This window comes from Fundulus heteroclitus, chromosome 21 (assembly GCF_011125445.2).
Source record: "Fundulus heteroclitus isolate FHET01 chromosome 21, MU-UCD_Fhet_4.1, whole genome shotgun sequence".
In the NCBI taxonomy this organism is placed as follows: Eukaryota; Metazoa; Chordata; class Actinopteri; order Cyprinodontiformes; family Fundulidae; genus Fundulus; species Fundulus heteroclitus.
The window spans coordinates 38,512,036-38,523,373 of record NC_046381.1 but is presented as its reverse complement, the minus strand read 5'-3'; the positions used below and the strand labels follow the sequence as shown (position 1 = coordinate 38,523,373).

General features: G+C 46.5%; 1 protein-coding gene across 1 annotated transcript; it reads left to right on the top strand.

Moving 5' to 3' along the window:
- The first annotated feature begins 2,163 nt into the window (after nt 1-2,163).
- On the top strand, nt 2,164-11,220 carry LOC105917066 (clavesin-1). Its single transcript, XM_012851756.3, has 8 exons — nt 2,164-2,439; nt 4,915-5,445; nt 5,681-5,851; nt 5,969-6,087; nt 7,383-7,557; nt 7,636-7,746; nt 8,173-8,402; nt 9,796-11,220. Exons 2-8 carry the CDS (start codon nt 5,344-5,346, stop codon nt 9,872-9,874), a joined length of 987 nt encoding a protein of 328 aa, XP_012707210.1. The 5' UTR covers nt 2,164-2,439; nt 4,915-5,343; the 3' UTR covers nt 9,875-11,220.
- The last annotated feature ends 118 nt before the right edge of the window (nt 11,221-11,338 follow it).

Sequence of the window (11,338 nt, the reverse complement as noted above, 5' to 3'; positions counted from 1 at the left end):
GGGGAAGTTTGTGGACGACACCCCTGTCTCACTGTGAACACCTCCCTCCTGGTGAAGAAGGCCCAACAACGGCTCCTCTTCCTGACTTTCTATTCAGCTACTAATAAAGTTTTACAGAGCTACAATAGAAAGCATCCTGTGTATCAGTAAGGGTGCTGCACAGTCCAGGAGAATAAAGATCTAACACAGGGGGAGAGGACAGTACAGGGGATTGTGGGATGATGTCTAAAAGATTTGGACACAGTTTATGCTGCAGGACTCCAGAAAAGGGCAACATGAACATTAATTAACATTAAATGAAACTAACAGACTAAAAATAGCTTATTTCCCAAAGCTGTGAGGCTAGCGCCCCCTGCGGGGAGCCAATGACCCAGCAGCCCAGCTCATGATTTGTTATGCGTCTGCAAACATGCTGCTGGTTCCGCAGGTTCCTGAGCAGAATGAAAAGTATTCACACCGTCTCTTAGGGGCCTATTACTAATTGCTCACTATTAGCTGCTCAGATAGCGCCTGTCTAAGAAATTCATGCAAGTTGCACCATTTTTACATGCCTTTGTGATCGACTTTCTCTTTTCTTTTTAACAGGAACACAGCATTATCTAAATATGCTGTATTATCTATTAATAACTGCCTTAAAAAAAGTCGTTCGCCTGTGTTGCACAGCTTAACCTTAAAATGAACTGTTTTCATGTTGTGTTTTTACATTTCTGAGGGTTTTCTCCAGGAAAACATTCTTTGTTTTTCCATGGTTATTTTAACTTACGAGTTAAAGTTATTAACTCACTGTTTCACCCAGAACTTCATTATAGCTGCATAATGACAATAAAGATTCCTGATTCTGTTAATTCTGGATGGATTCTATTTATCACAGCCTAGGTAAATTTAATTTCAATCTAAATAGAAATAATGCAGCCACATAAAATATAATTTAATTAGACTCCAAATGAGCGTTTCTTAGTGATTTTGACCTTTATTTTAATAATTGTGTCTAATGAATTAGATTTAGCTGAAATTACTCCATATAAACACCAAAATAACTCAGATCTCATCATTTAAGGCTCTCAGAATCTGACTGACATCACAGCAAAGAGCTGCGCGTCCCCGGGAGGCGCGCTCCCCTCCGTCTGTCCGGGTTCAGTCGTGAACGCGCATATCCAAAGCTGGCCCCCAGCAGGCGCGTGCAGGTGTGCAAAGATTGCACGAGTCCAAACGGAAACCCGGAATTGGATTGTCAAAATAAAAGCACAGTCATACAGTTATTAAAACAGAAATAGCGTGAATAAAGTTATGTTGCAGCTAAAGCTGGTAAAATGTTGCCTTGTTATATCCGCCATTTTTATTAACTAATGATATTAATAATAATAGTAATAATAATATTTTTCCTTCTTCTTAATATTAGTTCTGGTTATAGTGCAGAGGTGTCCAAAGTGTGGCCCGGGGGCTGTTTGTGGCCCATGTGCTGGTTTTGTGCGGCCCTCCAGTTGCATTTCAAGAAAGATTCGACCGACGAGCATTGGGGGCTTTTTGCAGAAACCTTTTATTTTTAATAACTGTAAATTTATTATAGACAAGTGCAAATCTTACAATTGAAAGTTTGATTGAATGTTCGATACAACACAAAACATTTGTGAGATTATTATATAGGCACACTTATTTACATTTCCTTTTATTTCATGGTAAATAAAGCAACTTTTACTCAAATGTAGACTTTAAAATCTGATTGTAATTCTATTAATAAAATTGGCTAAATACAATTTAAAATGTAAAGCTGATATTTTGTTGGGTAGATTAAAAGAAAATCACAATATTTTTGTCTGATATTTATTTGTATTCTTTTTTGGCCCTTGATTTAACACTCTTGGCCCAATAACTAAAAAATTTAGACACTGGTGTTATAATGTGATCTTAATTAGTCCTAATCTGTTTTCTAGCTGTGGTGTTGAATAATAATATTGTACGTATAACATTTTAATGGAGTTTCTGTATCTGTATTAATTAAATTAGGTCTTAGGATAAACAACTGAAGCTGACAGGTTCAGCTTCTATTTTTAAAAGTTAAAACCGGAAGTTGTTGTGTGTATTGACGCCACCTTGACCACCCTGGAGTATCCTGACGTCTTTTCTGAGAACGTCGCACCCCCCCCCCCCCTCCTCCCCCTCCTCCTCCTCCTCCTCCTCCTGGTGCCCACACGGACTCACAAGGACGAGCTTCCTGTCGGACGCCTTCAGGACTGATTCCTTCACTTTTGGATCTTTTTCACCTTTTTTATTTTATTCCAGGAGAAATCTGTTTCATGCGCGGGATGCAGACCTCCTCCTCCTGCTCCTCCTCCTCCTCCTCCATCACCAGCATCAGCACCACCAGCAGCAGCAGCAGCAGCAGCGTTACCAGAGGGCCGATGGGCCGAGCAGGACGGCCGGGATTCAACCACCGAGCAGGTCTCTATTCCAGCTGAAACCAGATTGCTCCTCAGCCTGCTCCTCCAGGAGGACGCTGCTCCTCCTGGAGGACGCTGCTCCTCCTGGAGGACGCAGCTCCTCCTGGAGGACGCAGCTCCTCCTGGAGCTCCCTGTGAGGAGGAGCAGGTCACCCCAGACCCTCCTCATCTCCAGCCGCCTCCATGCGGGATGTTTAATGGTGGCCGGAGGTTTTTATCTGGGTGTCTGGGTGGGGGCATTCAGGGAGGGGGGGCAGATGGGGACCAGCTGGAGTGGGCGGGGTCAGTGGGGAGGGGGGGGGGCATCATCTGTCTGGACTGAAGTGATCCGAGATGTTCACAGGATCCCATCTGGGAGAGAAATCAGGGAATCAGGGCCGCAGCTTTAAGGCCAAAACTCAGTTCTTTGTATTTTATTATAAAATAATCTGTAGATAATTATTAAAGCCTAAAATATAAAGAGAGATAAAAGTGACATTTTAATATGTTGGCTGAGCTATTGATGGATGAGCTGTCATCAGATCTGCTCTTCAGAACCTGTTGGACCGTCATCATGTTTCTTTAAGACGAGTTTATTAGAGATCTAAGGTTTCCTCACCTTAAATGACACGATGCTGGTGTTGTGTAGAAATCCGTCCTCTAAACCCGCAGGTCCAGTATTTCTCATGAGGAGCAGTCAGAACTGAGAGGGACGGTTCTGGAGATGCTCCACAGACCCGTTAGACGGCAGAACCTGACCTGGATGGAGGCAGAGACGGTTTGGACCGGGTCCAGATGTTCCATCTGAACAAGGCAGAACTCCTGTTTTGTTATTGAAACGAGAGAAACTGCTGCTCTGATTTATTAGAACATGGAAACGAAACAGATTTATAGATGAAAAGCACATTTAGCTGCAGGTCTACAGATTTCTTCACGTCTTCATCTGTTCCTGTAATTTAAGCTCTGAAACATCCAGATTCATTGTTTATTTATTAAATTCAATTAAATTCAGTTTTATTTATATAGCACCAATTCATGAAACATGTCATCTCGAGGCACTTTACAAAGTCAAATTCAATCATATTATACAGATTGGTCAAAAATGTCCTATATCAGGGAACCCAGTTGATTGCATCAAGTCTCTCCAAGCAGCATTCACTCCTCCTGAAAGAGCGTAGAGCCACAGTGGACAGTCGTCTGCATTGTTGATGGCTTTGCAGCAATCCCTCATACTGAGCATGCATGAAGCGACAGTGGAGAGGAAAACTCCACTTTAACAGGGAGGAGAACCTCCAGCAGAACCAGAACCAGGCTCAGTGTGAACGCTCATCTGCCTCCACCCACTGGGGCTTAGAGAAGACAGAGCAGAGACACAGAAAGCTCAGAAGCTCACATTGACCCAGGAGTACTTTCTATGTTAGAGAAGACAGAGCAGAGACACAGAAAGCTCAGAAGCTCACATTGACCCAGGAGTACTTTCTATGTTAGAGAAGACAGAGCAGAGACACAGAAAGCACAGAAGCTCACATTGACCCAGGAGTACTTTCTATGTTAGAGAAGACAGAGCAGAGACACAGAAAGCACAGAAGCTCACACTGACCCAGGAGTACTTTCTATGTTAGAGAAGATAGAGCAGAGGCACAGAAAGCACAGAAGCTCACATTGACCCAGGAGTACTTTCTATGTTAGATGGTAATAGAGGATGATCTGCCTCCCCTGATGATGTCACAGCTAACAGAACACCAGACCAGGGGTACCTTCTATGAAGAGAAAAGAGAGAGAACAAAAAGTTAAAAGCTAAAATGACAACAGTCATTTCAATGTAATGCAAAACTGGACAACAGTAGGAGAACTCAGTAGAATGAGAGAAATAGACCCTGATGTCCTCCAGCAGCCTAAGCCTATAGCAGCATAACTATAGAGGTAGCTCAGGGTAACATGAGCCACTGATCAAAGGGAATATCTCCTTAAACAACTTGGTTGGGATTGGGTCTAACATACAGGTAGAAGGTTTAGATGAAGCTAAAATTTTAGATAGCTCAGAAAGCTCTACTGCTTTTAAACAGTTCAGACACTGCGCAGGTTCTAAAGATTCCTCCAATGCTGCCTCACTTAGTGAGGACGAGGTAATCATGTTTGGGAGGATGCCAATTATTTTATTTTTAATGGCATCAATTTTATTTGTGAAGAATCCCATAAAATCATTACTGCTAAGAGCTAAGGGAATGGATGGATCAACAGAGCTGTGGCTCTGGGTAAGTTTGGCAACTGTACTGAAGAGAAATCTAGGATTATTTTTATTCTCCTCAATGAATGATGAAAAATATGCTGCTCTAACTCTGCGAAGGGTCTTGTTATACAACAATAGTCTGTCCCTCCAGATTAGGTAGTTATTAAAGACCTTAACAGTCCAGTGTGTCTTCGCTCTCCTGCAGGCTGAGCAGCGCCACACTGGACCCGGCTGCCTCACACTGACCAACATCTGGTTCTCCTCCAGGTTCTGCCTCTGGCCCAGATGCAGACGTCTGACGCTCCAACCGGACCCAACCTGGAGCGGCCATGATGGGAAGCAACCGGACGGCGAGGGCGTCTCAGCAGCAGAAACCAGGACTGAAAGGAGGTCAAGTTCTGCGCAGCAGTGACAGAACCGGACCGGCCCGTGTTTTCTAAGACGACTTCATTCCTCCAGCCAGCATGTCTGAGCGGTTCTAACCCAGAATCACCTCCTGCTCCTGCGGTCCATAAAGGCCGAGACTTCCTGAGAGCCGACAGCGGAGATGATTGTCTTCTGATTCACCGCTTGTGGATCTAACGGCACAAACGATTGTCACACCTCTGGACCCAAACCCGAAGCTTCCACCGCCAGGAGGAACATCTCAGCAGGACCAGAACCACTCGGCCTGGGACCGGACCTGTGGGAAGCAAAATGATGAACCACGTGCATCCGGCACTGAGCTCGGAGACCACGGAGAAGGCTCGGCTGGAGCTGAACGAAAACCCCGACACTCTGCACCAGGACATCCAGCAGGTAGGCGGCCAACACCTGACAGGTGTCCATCAGGTCACCACCACCACGTTCCCCCTGCAGGCGGCGCTGCTGCCAGGCTCCTGGACCGGTTCTGTTCATCTCCTGGTCTCCCTAAGGAAGCAGAGATGAACTCAGGTTCTCTCCAGGAGAGCTTCAGGCCTGCATGTCTGGAGTCCCTGCAGGTAGACACACCCTGACGCCGCTAACCTCTGAAGACGCTGGTTCTGTTCCACAGGTGAGGGACATGATCGTGACGCGGCCCGACATCGGCTTCCTGCGAACCGACGACGAATTCATCCTCCGCTTCCTCAGGGCCAGAAAGTTCGACCACATGGAGACGTTCCGCCTGCTGGCCCAGTACTTCCAGTTCAGGCAGCAGAACCTGGACATGTTCCAGAGCTTCAAGGTTGGTGCTTTCAGTCTGCAGGGTTCCCCTCAGGAACTGGGCCCAGAACCACAGACGGCAGGCTCTGGGCAGAACCGGTGGGGGGTGCAGGGGACTGTAACTCTACGTGTTCCTCAGGTGGACGACCCCAGCATCAAGCGAGCCCTGATGGACGGGTTTCCAGGTGTGCTAGAGACTCCGGACCAGCATGGGAGAAAGATCCTCATCCTGTTTGCCTCCAACTGGGACCAGAGCAGGTAACCCACCCCCCCTAACAGCCAGGTCCAGTTCTGCAGTCCGGTTCCTGCAGCTGGACTGCAGAACCGGTTCCTCTGTTCTCATCAGCTTTGAACCTAAAACCAGGAGTAGAGACCGGGGTGTGAAGAGTTATGAGAGCCACTGTCGGTCATGGCTGTTGGGTGTTTCTGGTGTTTCTCTGAAAGGTCTTAGCCTGTTTCCAATGGTCAGGTCTACTACACCACCGTCTCATGTCTGAAGGTCCAGTTCTGGTCCTGATCCACGTTTTATAGTCTTTACATGGTTTATGGGTCATTAGAACAATGTGTCAGATCTCTTCTATGCAGACGACTCACAGATTTGCTTCTCTACTGTGAACTCAGCAGCAGAAATCAAACTATGGCTGAACAACAATTATCTGCGGTTAAATGAAACAGGACTGAGACTCTTGTAGTTTCTCATACGATGAAAACATTCTTTGATCATCTTGGTTCTGTAGCTCCTGCCGTGAGGCCTCAGAGATCTGGGCTCACTCTGACGCCTCCTTTGGACAGTCGCTGTAGAACGGTCATAGCTGTTTCTGTCGCAGCGTTTCTAAGCTGAGATCATTCCTCAACTGAGATGTTGTTCATGGTTTATTCCTTCTGGTTTAGACTGGAACCGTCTTTTTACGTGTTTAAACCAAACCTTCTGGTCTCCAGAAGGTCTGCACTGCTCCATGAGAACTTTACATGAAAATAAATTTAAACTAGAACGGTTTTAACATGCAGGCGTCCTAATGTCCAGGCCTCTAAGGCCCCTTCTGAACCTCTAAGGTCCCTTTAACTCCATCTAGATGTCAGATGTCGTTGGTGGTACCATGAACCTGTTTTAAAGCCCGTAGAGACCAGAAACCCAAATTAAACCCACAGTCATCGTGTTCTGAACAACATCTCACTAAAACATGAATCTAAGACCGGTCGCAGTATGTCTGGAGCTCAGATTTCAGCTGTTTGCTACCAGAACCCGTGACTGTTGATCTTCTAAAGGACCACCAAGGCAGGTAAAGTCTGAAGAAAAGCCTGAAGAGCTTCAGAACGCCCAGCAGCTGCTGATCAGGCCCAGTTTAGACATGAGAGGACCAGTTGCTGAGCTTTTTCACACCAGCTAAAGGTTGTGAGATGCTCAGACGGTGTTACCACCTCTGGACAGACCCATCCATCTTGTCCCTGACTGAACTAATGACCCTCAGCCAGGAGCTGTAGGTAACACCTAGGGTGTCACGCTGTTTGACCATCGATCCTCTGCTCATCGATCCTTCCTCCTCCTCCTCCAGGAACTCCTTCATTGACATCCTGAGGGCCATCCTGCTCTCCCTGGAGGTCCTGATAGAGAGCCCCGAGCTGCAGATCAACGGCTTCACCCTCATCATCGACTGGAGCAACTTCTCCTTCAAGCAGGCCTCCAAGCTGACGCCCAACATCCTCAAACTGGCCATCGAGGGTCTGCAGGTGGGCCCAGACCAGGTTCTGCTCACATCGCCGCTGAGAAGGTGGGCTTCCATGACCTCCTCCCCTCTGTCTCCTCAGGACAGCTTCCCGGCTCGCTTCGGAGGGATCCACTTCGTGAACCAGCCCTGGTACATCCACGCCATGTACACCATCATCAAGCCCTTCCTCAAGGACAAGACCCGCAAAAGGGTGAGCCTCCACCCTCCTCTTCCTCGTCCTGTTGGAACCGCACCTGGTTTCTTCATCCTGGTCTTCATCTTCCAGTCTTTCATTCCAGGCTAATCCACATTTTCTGGTTTTATTCTCATGCAGACGTTTTTATTTTCACCTCTTTCTTCTTCTTCTTCTTCCTCTTCTTCTTCCTCTCGCCTTCTATCTCCATTTCCTCTCTTCTTCTTCTTTCTCTCTTTCTACCAACCATATTCTTCCTTTTCTTCTTTTGTCTTCTCATTCCGGCTCTCCTCCTCTCCTCCCATCTGCTGACGTTCCTCCTCTTCTTCCTCCGGTCTCCTCTGACTTTTGTTCCTCCTCTGTTTCCTCTCGGTTCTGGATGATGCTCCTCCTGGTCCTCCTCCTGGTTCTCCTCCTGGTCCTCCTCCTGGTTCTGCTCCTCAGATCTTCCTCCACGGGAACAACCTGAACTCTCTCCACCAGCTCATCCAGCCCGAGTGTTTGCCGTCGGAGTTCGGCGGGACGCTGCCGCCGTACGATATGGGGATGTGGGCGCGGACGCTGCTGGGGCCCGACTACAACGACGAGACGGAGTACACGCTGACGTACGACGCCCTGCACGTCAGGGAGAGCTGCGGAGGAGGAGGAGGAGGAGACAAGGACATGATGAAGAGGTGAGGAGACGACGGCCGTTTTCAACAGGATCCGTTTTCTCTCGTTAACAACAGAAAGATTTCAGGAGAAAACACAAACATTCATTCAATCAAAAGATGAATAATATAAAACATTTAGATTTCTAAACCTGTAGTAAAAACGATGGTTTTACATAAATAAAGTAAAGTGTAGCAGCAGCGCCTCGTTCTCACATCTTCTTAACGACTTCTAATGGTTCTGCTTCTTTTGTCTCAGGTAAATGTTTCTGATAACCAAACTTCAGTCTATCAGCTTTAGGGCCGGACTTTGACTAGGACACTCTAAAACCATAATGCTTGTCCTCCTACCTCACCTAAGCGTGACCTGATGGTGGACGTTCTCCACCTGCCCAGCAGAACTGGGTTCCTTTTTATGCTTTAAAAACTTTAACCATGGTAAATGTTTCCCAAACTGTAAAATACAGTTTTTCACAAAACAGACAGTTTAGCTTCTTTCTAAATAAACTGTTTTATTATTATTATTATTATTATTATACATTTACTTCAAAGACACAACTTTACTTTATTAGTGAGAAATATTTTATTGGTACATTAATGGAAAAAACCTGCATTTAAACAGCTTTAGAGAAAAAGCAGTTTGTTCTCCCTTCAGAGGACACTGTAGGAGGCAGTGATGTCACACATTCCTGGTCTTCCTATTGGCTGCAGCTGTTACTAGGCAGATTTAATGTGGTCCAGGAGGCAGTGAGGGCCAGAGAGCACTGATCTGAGGGCAGAGGGAGGAGGATGGAGGTCAGGAAGACAAGCTGGAGGAGAAAACGTGGACAAGAGGCTCAAAATCAGAGTTTAGACACAAAGTTTTAGGAGAAAAAAGCAAAACGTTTGAAGCAAACATGAAGTTTTGTTTTCTGAGCGTGAAGGCAGAGCTTGGAGGAAGATCTCAAACCAGAACAACTGAGTTACAGAGAGAAATCAGCATTATGTGTTATATTATAAACTGCTGTCTAACAGGACATGACAAAAATCTGTCATTTAGTGTCATTTAGAAAAAACTTGTAAAGTTTGAATAAATCGTTTAACTGGGAACCAATCAGGTCCAAGGACGGCGCTCTGAGGGACACCAGGTGTGGCTGGAACAGGCCTGGATGTGATGACCTGACAGAGAGCTGGTAGTTTATAATCCATCTATGGGGAGGTTGTGATAAATGTTCTCAGATTCTAAACTAGGATCCAGAAGGAGAACACAGAGAAGTCCAGAACCAGAGATCTAGAACCAGAGAAGTCCAGAACCAGAGATCTAGAACCAGAGATCTAGAGTCCGAGGCGTCCCAACCGGAGCGAGTTTGTGTAGAAAGGCTCGTCCTGAGGTAAATATTGTTGGGTTTGTTAAGCAACGTCTGCTGGTCTGTTCCAGGTCTCAGTCGACGGTGGAAGCTGCAGCGCTGCGGCAGATGGACAGGGAGACCAGCACGCCGCTGCTGGCTCTGGACTGACCACGCCCAAACACGCTGAGACTCTAACCAGCGTCACTGGGGACACCGGCTGCCCGTTAACGGCTGGACTCTGAACGTCTTCTACACCAACGTCTGGACCTCAGTCTGTAGACGACTCCCATTACTCTGACGCTTCGCCTGAAGGGAACCTCTGTTCTGACCCGCTGCGGTTCAAATCCCGCAGAAACGTGGATTAGCTTTAGCTTCAGGGAAACACGGGATGGATCGCAGAGAGAAGCCGTGTTTAACGTGTTTCACTGTGAGCAGTCCTGAACCAACACACCGCCTGTCTGAGCCGTCTGATCCCCCCACCAGCTGAGCCAGATGCTAACAATGCTAACAATGCTAACACCTCCATCCCACCGTCAGGCCGCTTCCAGCTTCCTGTCCCACTCAGACGCTGCAGTGACTCCTTCCTGTGAACCGTGAGGAGTCCAGAAACCTGCTGGAACCGAGATGTGGGCGTTTAAAACATCGGCCTGTTGACAGTAAACGTTCATTTAAGGCTCAGACGGAGCAGACAGCACCAACAATAATAATAATAATAAGACTGGGATAAATCTGGCCTGAGCTGTGAGCAGTCTGCAGCTGGACATCTGGAGACATCTGGAGTAATAAGACGTTGTTAATATGGTCATTGTGGGTTCATCCAGCAGAGCAGGAGGTTCTGGTCCATAATAACCACAGCGGTGGGCAGCAGAACCCAGCAGCTCTGTGCTTCGATTCTTTAAGACTTTACAAGCCTGCATACAAACTGTTAAAGAAGTGTTATGATATAAAACGTGTTATTTTCAGCCCATATTTAGTTTAAAATGGGAGTTCATCAGATCAACCACCTATTTTTATGGTTTTATCATTTCAGGGTTGATGAAGCTGTTTATCAGATGTTTGCTTGCAGTTCTCTCTGCTGCCACCAGGCGGCCGGGGGCTGAATAATGAGGTAGAGGAGGCTTTAATTTGCCCCTTTTGATGAAGCTGGGCTGTTTTAATGTCATTTTCCACAGAGTTAAATCTTTCTACCTTTTAAACTTGGGCTGAAACACCAAACGCCACTTTCTGCTTTAGGAAACACCGACACTGTAAAGAATGACGTGCATGAAACTTTTCTACAAACCAAACCTTCACTCGCTCTGATAGTTAAAAAGATTGTTTTCAGTTAAAGATTGTAACTTCCTGTTACCTGTGTCACTGCAGCGAGCAGAAAAAACGTAGTTCTCACCTGCTGCAGCAGGCGGGGGGGCACTGGAGCAGTTTCTGCAGCTTTAGCAGGACTGAGGCTCCGTCGTCGACCTTCATGTAATGTATTTGCTTTCAACGAATGTATAGAAGTAAAGATTTACACCAAACGCCTGATTTAACCCAGAGGCTTTTATTCTGACAGGAAGGAGGTAGGAAGTGACCTAGGAGGTAGGAAAGGCAGCGAGTCTAAGAATAAAAGGCCATTACTGAATAAACGTCAGAAAC

Coding starts and splice junctions, on each gene's coding strand:
- LOC105917066 (XM_012851756.3), top strand. CDS start 5,344: ATGATGAACCACGTGCATCCGGCACTGAGCTCGGAGACCACGGAGAAG. Junction 5,852..5,968: donor ACATGTTCCAGAGCTTCAAG/GTTGGTGCTTTC, acceptor CGTGTTCCTCAG/GTGGACGACCCCAGCATCAA. Junction 6,088..7,382: donor TCCAACTGGGACCAGAGCAG/GTAACCCACCCC, acceptor CTCCTCCTCCAG/GAACTCCTTCATTGACATCC.